The 14,317-nt window shown below is 43.4% G+C and overlaps 1 protein-coding gene across 2 annotated transcripts in view; it reads right to left on the bottom strand.

Annotated features, from left to right (window-relative positions):
- Window positions 1-14,317, bottom strand: part of DGKI (diacylglycerol kinase iota) — a 471,782-nt gene that overhangs the window by 244,026 nt on the left and 213,439 nt on the right. For both annotated transcript variants that reach the window (XM_047763504.1, XM_047763505.1), the window contains exon 6: window positions 14,082-14,147. In XM_047763504.1, the coding sequence (XP_047619460.1) occupies window positions 14,082-14,147 (66 nt within the window). The remainder of the gene's footprint in view (window positions 1-14,081; window positions 14,148-14,317) is intronic.

Raw genomic sequence — 14,317 nt, 5'->3', positions numbered from 1 at the left:
ATTGCTTAACCCTTCCATTTTCTTTCTTCTGAAAGCAGGAATAAAAATGCAAACCTCTCCAACATCAGCGAGTACATAAAAGCATCAAATGAGGCAATGCATGAAAAGCTCCTTATAACACAGTACACAGAAGTGCAGCAGTCCATTTATCGCTATAACCTCTTCCAAGCCCTTGCTGACAAAGTCCTCTAGTGTGGCACATGCAATGGTCTATTCAATGGCACAGAGGGAGTGTATTACCCACCCACCCCCCACTGATTCTTGGCCTTCTGACTTTAGGGAGAAACAGATACCATCCAGTAGAGCTCTGACAGCCAGGCTGATACTACAAACAAACAATGAGGCCAGTCACAACTGAGGCGCTGGGCATGGCACTTTTATGCAGAATTGTGTTGGGTCCCTTGGAAAAGAGCCTGGTGGTAATCAGCTGTATGTACTGTTTTGGATTCTGGTCTGGCAGAGTCACTGCAGCCATGGCTTCAGGGTTATTGTCTAACATAAAGACATAAATAGAACCACACTGGAGCCTTCATGGACCGAGTTCCCACAGACCACCTGCAGTGGGAGGTTTTGGCTAGGATCTCAGCACAGCAAAAAGAGCCAGCTTCCTAATTACCCACTTTTAAATGCTGGCCCAAATCTGATATTATAGCACAGACAGATGCCCTCACTGAATGTCAACTGACTCTGGAATTTTGAGGGCTATTTTGTTCATCACCATCAAAGAGGAAAATAGGGATGTGAGGTCAGATGCTGTGGATCTAAATGACTTCAGAATTATAAATACCATAAACCTTAAGGGACAAAGTTCTTTGAGTTTTTTGGCATAAAGTTTAAACAACATTTATTCTGAGCAGCTAAAGCTCTGTGGCCTCTTTTTCTGGTGCAACCTAAGGCATATCCCAAATAGCACTCAGTTTTACAGCTTTGGCTGAAACCAGGAAAAAGGGCTTTACCTTCAAAACAAACTATTTTATTGCTTATGTATTTGACCTAGGTTTGGGTGAGGGAATTTCCTGACCATAGCCTGATTCCTTGTTTGATTTGATTCGATCCAACCCAAGAGTTGATGCTATTCTTGCCTCCAAAACTTTAACCACCACCACCAAAATCTCTCCATATCCACCCACATGTTCAAGCTTTACAAAAGGCAAACCCAAAGGAACCACAAAATAAGGCTAAATCAGTATTTATTCTTAATGTTTGAAGAGAACTTCATTTATTCTGAGCAGCTAAAGCTTTGTTGCCTCTTTTTTTCTGACTAGAAAAAAAAAAAGTGGCACCTGTTTCAACTAATGATCTACAGACCTTTGAACTAATTCTGTCCTATTCAGAGCTCAACTTTCAGCCTTTAATTAGCAAAGACACCTTGAACTGATCCTCTTTCCTTGTACATGGATACTGTCGACTCTTTCCCATCAAGAAGCTATTCAGCCCAGTTTTCCATGGATAAGTGTACCCTTGCCTGGCAATGCAAATCACTGATTATTAAGCTAGTTTTATAAAATGCATTTTCCTTGGCTTTATCACAGTATAAAAATAGCACCATTTTTACCATTGTCATTTAGGCAAGATTAAGGTTTATTTCACTGCTAGAAAATCTAATTTACCTGAACTTCCTAAAGCTTCCTATACTAATTTTACCGGTCTTAATGTAAAATTTTTATCAACATTGAAGATTTTCAAAATGCAAACATATGTGGTCATCTAAATTGAATGAAACAATGTCTTTGTAAATGGAACTAGAGTAAGCACTTTATAACTTCTGACAGTGCTGCAGATTATGTGATTCTACAGTTACTTTATTAGAATTATCTTTGAAAAAATCTCAATTCTTGCCCACTGGACTTAATTATAACACGCTATGGCATTACTTAGAAGCTCTGAAAATTTATCAGCGCCCTTACCATCCATAATACGCCCTCAACTCAAAGGTAATCACTGACTCACACACACATATATGGACATTTGATTATTCCTCTATCAAGCCTTCGGTGCCCCTCCATTCTAATGTTGGTAATTGCAATTTATTGATCAGAGCCAGTCTTAATGTTCTCAGATACTTTTGCTTTTTCTATTAATTTATCCAAAGCCACCACCCCACCCCCCCACAATCTACAGGTCTTAAAACGAGTCTCCCATAAGTTTTTGGGAAAAGCAAATTTTAGGGCACCATATTCTCAACCTAAGTTAACACTGTTACCACAAACTTGTCACACTATATGAAGAGAATAAGATGTGATGTCCAGAACATTTTTATCAGAGGCAGATGGCTTCATGGAAGTAGATGGCTTATCCTTGTAATTAAGGCATAACTGAAATTAAGCCTATAACAATGGCCACAGATTTAATATCACTTTATGTGTTCACTATTTTAACTGTGATGTTTATATTTCATATTTATGACTATTCTAATGTAAAACAAATATACGTTATTTAGATACTTACATTTAATATGGCCAAAACTGCATACACAACTTAAACTGTTGGAGTTCTTTGTTTTACAATACCAGGGAAGTTCCTCTTATGAAAATATTTACCTAATGATGCAATTAGCTCCAATAGTAATAGTCTTCCATGAAAATGAATTTCCATCGCTGAGTGACCCATAATTGATAACCTTCTCAATAAAAAATTATAATTTTAATGCTAATATTCACCAAGAAGGTTTTTTGGGAAATTTGTTTTTAACAAAAAACTATTTTTTCTAAATACAGGATTGATGTTACCACAATTACCAACTGCAAATCATTACAGATATTTGCAGAATCCATATAATCTATCAGCTTCCTGACAGTATGACATTCCAGGAAATAACTGGCTGAACTCTTTAACTGATTGAGGAAAATGCACTTCTTCTGGAAAAGCTAACTATACTCTCTTTTGTGCAAACTTAGACTACTATGCTCTGACAGCCTCCAGAAAACTGAGAAAGAGATTTTAAAAATTGGCCAAATTTACTCAGATTGTGCCCCTCCTGCTTCATGAACTGATGTCAAAGGAGCATCACCACATACGGGATGCCTTAGAGAAAGAAAGATTCTGCTATTTAGAAATAGTGTTGATTTCACCTGGGGGTTTTCAGAGTCAACCAATGGGTTCCAGCTGTTGCTAATACAGCAACTCAAGTAGGCCTATTGCTGTGAGATTTTGATTGCTGCTCCCTTCCTCGCAGCAATTCCACCATCTCTACTTCACTTAACATGGACTGTTTTCTGGTTCAAGTTTCAAACGCCATCCTAGGGTTAGATCTACTCTTCCTAGTGGTACCTCAGATGACCCAATAATCTTTTGGCACCAATGTACCCAGCCAGCAAAGTGCAGAGGCTACTAAGAAAGAAAAAGGACTGCATCTCAAAAGATATGGCTGCAGGATCTAGCCAATTATATACCAGCAGGAATGGAACCAAGTCCTGAGGGTGCAGGAAAAAGAAGGCAGGACTTAAAGTTGGATAAAAGAGAGTTTCTCAGTGTGGGAGCACTCATCTACAACAGAGAACTTAACACATTATCAGGAACCCCAGAAGATGGTGCTAACACGAGCATATTGATACTAGCACTTGGATGGTGTCTGAAAACTTGATCAAAAAAAAAAAAGTCTATGCTAAGTGATGAGCAATGCTGCCATAGAGGAAGAAAAAAATCAGAATCTCAACAAGAGTTCCCATCATGGCTCAGCGGAAACGAATCTGAGTAGCATCCATGAGGACAATGGTTCGAGCCCTGGCCTCCCTCAGTGGGTTAAGGATCTGGTGTTGCTATGAGCTGTGGTTTAAGTCACAGATGATGCTTGGCTCTGATATTGCTGTGGTGGAGGCCAGCATATACAGCTCTGATTCCACCCCTAGCCTGGGAACCTCCATATGCCATGGTTACGGCCCTAAAAAACCCAAACCAAAACCAAAACAAAAACCCTCACAGAAGGAGGCAAGTTAGAGAGTTGGAGTTACTGTGGCATGCCAGGAACAGCTGGAAGCCCATCAGTTGACTACGTTCTGCAAAAGGGCCGAAAGGACATCCACTTACCAAAACAGTAAGAAATGTGCTGAGGAGAAGGGGGTCATCATTGTTGAGGAGCTCTCCCCTCTTCTGTAGAAAGGGCCTGATGGTAGGAAATCCTTATATAGTGAGCACTCCTGATAGCAATTAGGATCATAAAGTTCAAAATCATAAGAAACATGTGGCAGCACTTAAGGTGGGGGCGATTACTGCAAGATGGGTGCAAGGTGGATGCAATTACTGCAAGATTGAAGTTGCAGCCATGAGGGCTTGAGCTACAGAGAGCTACCAAATGGTTGATATAACATGACCTCCCAGAAGCAAGGTGGATCATCAGGTGAAACAGGTATTAATCAACATAATCAAAAGAATCAAGAATGGAGGATCAAGAGGTATGAGAGCAAATGCCCAATAGTCAATATTTTATTCCATTTCTGGACTGAAGTCAGTTTTCAAAGGCAGAACCCACTGGTTGAAGGAGAGGGCAAGTCCCCAGGAGAAGAATCTTGCAACATCATAGCAAGAGCATACATTTCCCCAGACTCACTCTAAAAGGATCTACTTGGTCCATTTACTTGAGTTAGCTGTATACTGGGGAGAAGGAAAGTTACAAATATTTTAAGGAATATGGAACACAAATCCAAGTTAACATATCTATGCAGGGACCAGGGTATGAAGCAGCATCATGACTCCCTACTAGAGTAGGGATGTATGTGGTCCAGTTAAAAAGTGGAGTCCTAGACCGGGAATGGTTTAGAGAGAGTCTACTGTCTCCACAAACCCAGCAAGGGTTATCTTCCTTGGTCTCTAACTGCATAATTGGAGTGAATATACTGTGCACTTGGCAGAACTCCAATATGGGTTTCTTGGCCTGTTGTACGTGCTTGTATAGTAAGAAAGCCCAAATGAAACTCTCAAGCCACCCTCCCCAGTCATATCTAAATCAAAACCAATGTCACATTCTCAGAAGTAATAGATATTAAATAATTTAGAAAGTTATAACAATGCTACTGTGTTTATTTTTTTTAAGTACCATCTCTTTATGTGCCACCCCTAAAGGCTCAAGGAGGCAGTGGTCATGTTCCCCCAAATATCCCCGTTTACTCCACCAGTGAGCCTTCTACAAAACTAGACATCACACATGAGAATGATGCTAGACGACTACAAATTCAACCTAGTAAACTCTAGTCACAGCTCTATGCCAAGTTTCGGATCTTTTGGCCTTGAGCATATGCCCTATGCTCATCAATTTAGCAAATGAATTCTTTTTCATCCCTCTCTGAAAGAAGAGTCAAAAACTGTTTGCATTCACTTGGCAGGGTTAATCGCATACTTTTACAAGCCTTATGCCATGACTTCTAACACTTCTGAATCTTACCCAAATGTAGTGCAAAGGAATCTGAGCCATATGAACATCCTACAGAATACCACTTGGTCCACCATATTAAAGCTATCATGTTAAGGTGGATCAGCAAGAAGTGGTAAATAAATTAGAAGCTTTGGTGAGACGAAAGATAAGCCCTATGAAGAATTAGAGGTCCCACACATCGGTGAAGCTTCTAGGGTTCAGGGGACCAGGGCATGCTAGAATATCTTATCCAACCTAAAGGACGAATTATTGCATTTCACAATTTTGACTAAGAATAATGCAAAACACTCTGCAGGCCTCTTTGGGTTCTACAGGCAGCATAGTCCATACTTAGAATACTGCCCCAATTTACTGGAGGATATTAAATGCTGCCAGCTTAGAGTGGAGTACAGAAAATGAAACAGCTCTGCAGCGGGTCCAGTCTGCAAGGAAAGTAGGCCCTGTCACTTGCAGCTAGCCCCAGGCTATGAGAGGCACTGGGGGCGGGGGAGATGCCCTGTAGAGTTTATGACAAGCACCAATAGGAGAATCACAACACAGACTCTAGGATTCAGAAGCAAGGTGGTAGCATCTGTAGGAGAGATCTGTATAGCTTTCCAAATAATAAACAAATAACACCTGGTTATGTCACTGTGTTCTGGGGGAAGAATACCTGATCACAAATCACCATCAGATCACCCAGTCCTAAGGCTGGGTGGGCCCAAGTCCAAGCCATCATTACATGGGAACATATGGGATCTGGCATCAGCAGTACCAATGAGCACAAGTAAGACACAGGAATAGGTAGCTCAGACTAGCCCCTATCATCCACTTCTACAATATTAGGCCTCGTTCAACGCACACCTAGGGAATCATGGGGGACCCAGAGGACCATCTGACAGAGAAGGAAGAAGCTGCGATTTGTTCACAAATGGGTCACCTTGGCCTATGAATCCAGGCCAAGAGCAGACCCCCACTTCAGGAGTGGCCCTGACATAGGTGAGAAGAAATCCCCCCAATGAACATAATAACTTCAGGGGAGAAGCTGGCCCCCCATTTTATGTGAAAAGCTAAGTAGCCTTAGTAAGAATATGCAGTGACTTACAGGCAGTGGTGAATGACTCGGCTAGTTGACCAGGGGCCTGGAAGAGGCACGCGGATGAACGTGAAGTGCCAAGTGAAGAACACCATATTGCAGGTTAATGCCCACCAGAGAGCGCTCCCCATGTAAGAACTAAAAGCTCAGACCTGATAGCTCAGCCATCCACAGCACAGTGGGCTCAGGCTTGGAGTAGCTATGGTTGCAGTGATGAACGCCAAGCTTGGGTCCAGGAGCATGGGCCTCCACAACTACCACTGCTACTCCCACTGCTGACTGTCTAAACTGCCAGCAAGATACCAAAGCTGAGCACCCATTTCGGCACCAACCCTCAAGGGGAACTACCAGCTACTTGGTGGCAAACTGATTAAACTCCTTCCACTCTGGAAGGGGCTGGAAGCTACCATGACTGGAGGTAACACATACTCTTGTTTTTTTGTTTGTTTGTTTAGCTTTTAGGCCTGCACCTGCAGCACATGGAAGTTCCCAGGCTAGGGGTTGAATCAGAGTGATAGCCGCTGGCCTATGTCACAGCCACACGGGAACAGAGCTACGTCTGCAACCTATACCACAGCTCACAGAAACACTGGATCCTTAACCCAGTGAACAAGGTCAGGGATTGAACCTGCATCCTCATGGGTACTAGTCGGATTTGTTACCCACTGCACCACAACAGAAACTTGTCAACATGTATTCTAGGTATGGGTTTACTTTTCCTTTCAGCAGGGCCTCAGGCAGTGCTACTCTCCCTGGCTTTACACGGTATCTGACCCACCAACACAGGATCTTGTATAACATTTTGTCAGACCAAAGAATCCACTTTACAAGAATGGAGGTGCAGGAGCGGGTATATGGCCATGAGATGCATGGGTCCTATGACATCCCCCCTCACCCAGAAGCTGCAGGCCTGACCAGGGAGATGGAATAGTCTTGTGAAGATATAAAGTAGGCTGCAGCTTTGAGAGGGTATGCTCGGCCCCCCACCCTCTAGTCTCAGTATACTTACCAAATCCATGACCATTTATGGTGCTGTGTTTCCATGTAAAACACATGGATGCAGAGACCAAGAAGGGAGAGGGGCAGGAGCCCTGCCCACTATCATTCCCACTGGCTCATTTGGGGAATTTGTGCCTCCGGTCCCCACAACTCGGCTCTGACAGCCTGAATACCAGATGGGGAAGATCTCCACCGTGAGACCCAAGGTAACAGGAGGCCCTTAAACTACCACTGCACACAGTTCCTTGGCATCTTTGTGTCAAGAGACTAGCACAGGAAGGAGTTACCATCTCGATCCTGGTCAATCGGTGGAGGTACAGTTGTTATATAGAAATGAGGCAGGAGAAAATTATCTGGTACCCAAATTCTCCACTGGGGCATCCATTCTAATTCTTTGTAAATTGTTGATGATAAATAGACAAGTACATCAGCCAAGACCAGGGGATAGACTGCTTATTGTAAGCATCTTGGTCATACCAAGTAGGTCCCTGCTAGACACTTGAATGCTTGTGTGCTCTCAAAATTCACATGTTAAAACCCAGCCCCCAGTGTGTTGGTACACGGAGGTGGGGGTCTTTAGGGGCAATTAGGTTATGAGAGTGGAGCTCTCGTGATGGGCTAAGTGTCTTTATAAAACTGACTTTCAGGACTCCCTTGTTCCTTCCGCCATGGCAGAACCCGGTGAGAAGAGGTCATCTAGGAGTAAGAAGTAGGCTCTCACCAGAAACCACATCTGCCTGCATCTTGACCTTGGACTCCAGCCTCCAGACTGAGAAATAAATTTCTGCTACTTTTAGGTTATCCCATCTATGACCTTCTGTTCCCGCAGCCCAAACAGACTGTCACCTGGACCAGAAGTGTTAGCTGAGAATGAGGCGACGACAGCAAGAGGGGCTGAGACGGGAGACAGCCAACGTCAGGTGGCGCATCAGACCGGGGGCCACAGGAATGGCTGTCGTGTAGCCCACTCGCCTTCCCCTTAGAGGTTTCCCCAGGAAGTAAGAATCTCGGAGGGGCTTTTCTTAAGGTGTATTTTCTGAAGCAAGTGATTCTGAGAATCACAAGGGGTGAGCTCTACAGGCTGCTATGATGTTCTACCCAGGTAACCTGGCCACAGGGCAGAGGCACTCAGTTCATCCCCCAGTTGAAAGAAGTGCTAGAAGCTGATGGTTTTCAAGGGAGTCACCTTTCCATCTTTAAGAATTTCCCTAAGCCTCAAAGAGTCACCTTGGCCAAGGGCAGCCCACATCCAAAGACTGGTCAAGGCAGGACACACTCTAAGGGGCTATTCCAGCTCCCTATGAGATCAGCAAAGGCCTTTGTTGTGGCTGCATTGCAGTTCACCTTCCCCCTCTGCACAAACAGGTGCCTTGACTGGTGAAGACATTTCTGAAGAAAGAGCCACAGGGACAAGAGTGACTAGAGCATCACATGAGCTGAACTACTAGGACATTGGCCATGCCAAAGACCAGGGGAGTGGTGGCACTAGCAAGATGTCTCTACGGGGACAGCTGAGTGAGTTATCCAATGGGGACTGCAGCAAGGAGCACTGCTTCTGAGCCCTCAACTCCCGCCTCCTCCCTTTTTTCAAAACCACTTTGACATATGAACACCATGCAAAAAACCTGTACATATTTAATGCATACATCTCGATGAGTCTGGAGACAAGTACATACTTACGAAACCATCATCACAATCTATATTATAAACATATCCATCACCTCCAACAGTTTCCTCCAGGCTTCTTTGGTTATTCTTATTTGATAAGTGATAAGAACACAACATAGTATCTACCCTCTTAGAAAAATGTCCAATGCACAATACAGTATTGTTACCTAGAGATAGTGTGCTGTGCAACACACCTCAAGGACTCACTCATCTGGCGTAACTGAAGCTTTGCACCCATTGACTGACACTTCCCCATTTCCTGTCCCCAAAAGAATCTGAAGGACATTAGCTCAGTGAAATAAGTCAGACAGAAGGACAAATACTCCATCATGCAAGACACCACTTATATGAGGAATTAAAACAGTCAAATGCATAGAAGCAGGGAACAGAACAGTAGTTGCCCTTATCTCCTTTCTTGATACTCAGCCAAGGACAAAAAGAAAAGCCAGGTTTCCAGCAGAAGTGTTGGCATGAGTTACATGGAGAGGCTTGATTTTTTTTTTTTTTGGACTTATTGTATAACCCACTTTACATCCTCAGCAATCCTCCTAAAGCTAATATCAGAGGATTCCTCTGTTATAACTGGACAAACATACAGACAGATGAATGACCAAACTAGTGCATGGGTCATCACCCTTGAAGTTTCTGCTCTTGTCCCTAATTTTGTCTCTGACCTCTGAAAGCTGACCTCCAGCCCTCACACATTTTTAGATCAGTAAAGAAAGGTGCTAAAAGTTGGTAAGGGAAATCCCCCAAAGCTCCAGGTTGGTACTTTCCAGTATTTTTAGATTCTCTAATCTCTTTCACTATTTATCTATTTCTCAACCATACTCCCACGAGAGGTCTTAAATCATTTTGTCATATTTGCAACACAAAAAAAAAGCTATCCAGGATACTTCCTTTAGATGTGCATATTTTAATTATGGCACAAGTTCATTTTTAATTAACTTTTAATGATATTACAATAAAGAATAGTTTTGACATTTCCCCATTTAATTAGTGCTACCTACTGGTGGCAAATATTTACAGACCAATAACTCATAATAATGTGGCATGTTTGGTTAGAAAACTGGAAGGTATCAAAAATGCTAGATCGAAGTTAGACTGTGCATTGTTGTATTAAAAACTGTTTTCACAATTTGATATTTGAAGTTAACATTTTTTAAGTTTTAAAAAAATCAACTTATTTTTTATAACTTTTATATGCATTTCTTTTTTCTTTCTTTTTTTTTTTTTTCCTGCTTTTTAGAGCTGCACCTGAAGCATATGGAAGATCCCAGGCTAGGGGTCAAATCAGAGCTAGAGCCGCTGGCCTACACTACGACAGTAACACCAGAACCAAGCCACGTCTGCAAACTATACCACAGCTCATGGGAATGCCAGATCCTTAACCCACTGAATGGGGTCAGGGATCAAACCCACATGCTCATAGATACTAGCCGGGTTCATTTCCACTGAGCCACAATGGGAACTCCCTTTTATATATGTTATTACATGCAGAAATAAAAGACAAAATCTCAAGTTGTAACTTACAAGTATATTTCCACAATTATCATACCGCTGGGTTTGGATGGTTCCTTTAAAAATGAAAGGTCAAATTAGCTACAACCATGAATATCTTTTTTCTTTGTGTATTGATTTTTTTAGTACTACTAGGGATAACTTAGTGTCAAATTTTGATTGCATGAATGCAGTGTGTAGACGTGGTGAACATCAGTAAAGAGATATGTTTGCAGAGTACGTATGCAGCTTGCTTTTAACCATAGACTGAATACAGAGTTACATTAAACAATACGTACTAGATCCACCCCACTACCCTCCAGACCCACTCGCCATCTTTCTCGATCCCATGTCCTGCTGTAAAAAGTTAACTTTTATGGATTTCCCCCAACAGGGTCCCTTGTGCTCTGGTTTCTACTGGGTTTGGCCACTGGAGATTGAAGGTGAGTGAGGTATTGGGATATTTATTCCCCCGGCTGGTAGATCACCTCAGGCCAGCTAAGTCTCATGACTGAAGGTTACAGCTCCTGTGAAGGGGTCTTCTCTGGAACATCCTTTAGACTTGGCTTGGCTCCCTGCTCTGACAAGCCTCAGAGTTTTTCATTATCCTTTATGGTTTTGCGTCTCCTCATTTCAAATAGTCTCTTTATTCTACTCTCATCAAATCACATAATTTGAATGTGAGATCTCTCTTCTGCCTGGACCCTAACTCTTACATGATGTAGGACTATGAACAAAAACAATGTAAAACTACCCAATGGTCATAAACATGGTAGCCTGTGGCAGTCAGCGAATGTTAAAGCCACTGAGAAACTGGATCAAGAGCTGTCTTATCTGATATTCACTAATCGCCACGTACACTCAGCCAAACACATATTCAAGGCTTGGAAGGAAATCAGTCCAAACGTTTACTTTATTGTTGGTTTTTAAAAGTAGAAATTAAAACTACAAACACCCTTACCGTAAACACTCCCTAACACCCAGAGAGTTTTCAAACCACCAACTAAAGAAAAAAAAGTTTTTCTAAATGAGGTATTTTTTACCCCATCCCAATGGATAAATTATGGAGTTCCCATCATGGCTCAGCATTAGCAAACCTGACCTAGTATCCATGAGGATGCAGGTTCGATCCCTGGCCTCGCTCAGTGGGTTAAGGATCTGGGGTTGCCATGCGCTATGGTGTAGGCCACAGATGCGTCTCAGATCCAGCATTTCTATGGCTGTGGCATAAGCAGGCATCTGATTTGACCCCTAGCCCGGGTACCTCCCTATGCCATGGGTACAGCCCTGAAAAAAAAAAAATACAGAATAATGTGCATAGAAGCATGGGCAGAGGAAGATGGCTTAGAAATCTCTGGACATTTAAGAATGTGCAAATAAATATACTGATGAAAACTATGCACAGCACCAAAGTCTGAAATGGATCTTCAATCACTTAATCTGCAAATGGAAAGAGAGCCACTAACTTTCCTCTAATCTAGGATAGAAGCCAGGCTCCAAAAAAGGGTTATTTATTATCCAGCAAGGAGGCACAGGTTTAAGACTCTTCCATGTCACAACTGCTAGAGTTTCTAGGAATTTATAAGCAGTTGGATCATAAACACAGGAAAGAAATTTAACTACCTCTCTTGGAAACGTTAAGGAAGAGCTGGGGTCACGGACACCCCTGCGGAGAGCTGTGATGGGCAGCAGGCTATATGTGCACCAAGATGACTGCCTGAGGACGCGGGCAGTAAAGAGACGTGGTCCCCGCAGCTCACAGTGCAGGGTATCCGGTTCTTCCCCTTCGGCTGACCGTGCCAACAGAGGACCGGGCCAGAAAAGGGAGCACAATTATGACGCCAGGGAGTACTTGTCACAAGATACATAACGTTCATCCATTTTCTTTTAATAAAACTCCTCCAGATATATTGTGGCTTGAAAGCTGCTGGGGTGGTGCCAGCTCCTAGGCTGTCCAGCTCCTAGGCTGTCCACTTTCTTCCAAACCGAAGAACTTGTCCACCTAGATTCTCCCTCCTGTCCACATCTCTGACCTCACATGGGCTGTGCCTATTTATCTGTTTCTTCTCTGTTATGGACACACACACACACACACACACACACACACACTCTTATGGGAAAGCTGTACAGTCTACAATCCAATGTTACAAGCTCGAGGGTAACAACAAGAAGGGAAGGAGTTGATGGACGCAGTCAAGGAAGATGACGGGAGAGCAGAGGGCTGACCTCCTTTCCCCAGTCATGGACAATGGCTCCTACGAATTTTTTCCACTCCCTCTCCCTCCTCCCTTCTTTCCTTTTTACCTCCTTCTCCTCCTCCTTTTAACCTATTTTGTCTGTCCTCTTTACAGGCTAGAAAGGAACCAGCTGAGAGTCGCTGTGCTGAACTGGAGGAGATAATCCCGGTTATAACGGAGGGCCATACCCTCAAGGCTCAAGCATGCAGCCTTCCAAAGAGACCTGGCTATCCAAGGGCTCCAGCCTCTTTTCTTTCCAGACACCGGGCAGACAGCAAAAGGCATCCAACTTTTTCCAAGCCTCACTCACTCTCATGCAGCCCAAACTTCTTTGCCTCCCTCTGTGGTCAAAAGTGCCCTCCTGACCGCTCACCCCAGTGCTTGACCCGAAGGAGTCACATGAATAAATAACCCAATTAGAAGTGAGGAGGGATGTATTCTCCCAAATTACCTTGCTTCTCCTCCACATTAAAACTTTCCTTGACGGAGCCCGGCTTCTGCCGGTATTATTATTTTTTAATTATTTGAATGGCATGACTCGCTACCAGTTCAACCTTTGCAGCGGATCCTCTCATTCACAGAGTAGATCTCTGCGCCGAGAAAAGGTCCTAACTCAAATCTGTTAGGATCAATAACAGGTGGACTCTCCAGAACACGAAGCTACGGGGCCCCCACCTCACTTTCCAAGCAGCCCTGCACCCCGAGGGGCCTACAGCCAGTCATCCTAAGAAAGAAGACACCCACAACCACATACGAGGAGGGCTTCTCTTTCCAGGAAGTGGTAATAGCTTAAGAGAGCAACACATTTCTTGTCTCCGCAGTGTCCTTCTATCCAGTTCTGCTCAACCATGACACATCCACACAAGCAGTATTGCTCGTCAACCTGATTTTCTGTCGTTGTTCAAAGAAGTGTGATGAGCCAGCAGTTCCCAGGAGGGGGTTTTCATAAAATAGCAAGTATTCTTTTCTTAACTGTGAACAACAAAATTCACCCTAAAAGCCCATCCATCTCTCTTAAAAAGTGCCAATTCCTTGTACGAGGACCACTGCCTCCTACCATGAGTTCTAGGACAAATCAACCACCTCTTAAGGGAAGGAGACCTGCAGAAATGAGGCCTCTGGGGAAGGAACTGGTGTTCTCAGCCCTGGAGTCCGGTGACCAGGCTCCTCTACCGCGGGTGCTCGGCAAAGCCCGAGGACCTCCTGCGACGGCCGCGGGGTGCGGGCCCCTTACCTTACCGCACTGCTTACACTTTCCCTCCTGCCGACGCCTGTGCACCCAGTGATGACGGACAAAATTCTGTGGGAAGACAAAATTAAGGGAATACGTTTCAATCTGCAAACGCCAACATTAGTGTGTTTTGAGGTTTTAAGAAGAGCCCCTCTTAGCACAAAAACAGATATGTGTTACATGTGATTTGTTTTGTTTTAATTTTTATTATAGTTGATTTACAATGTCTGTCAATTTCT

Source organism: Phacochoerus africanus, chromosome 16, assembly GCF_016906955.1.
Source record: "Phacochoerus africanus isolate WHEZ1 chromosome 16, ROS_Pafr_v1, whole genome shotgun sequence".
In the NCBI taxonomy this organism is placed as follows: domain Eukaryota; kingdom Metazoa; phylum Chordata; class Mammalia; order Artiodactyla; family Suidae; genus Phacochoerus; species Phacochoerus africanus.
Note: the sequence above shows the minus strand (reverse complement) of the source record. Positions and strands in the feature narration are given on the sequence as shown.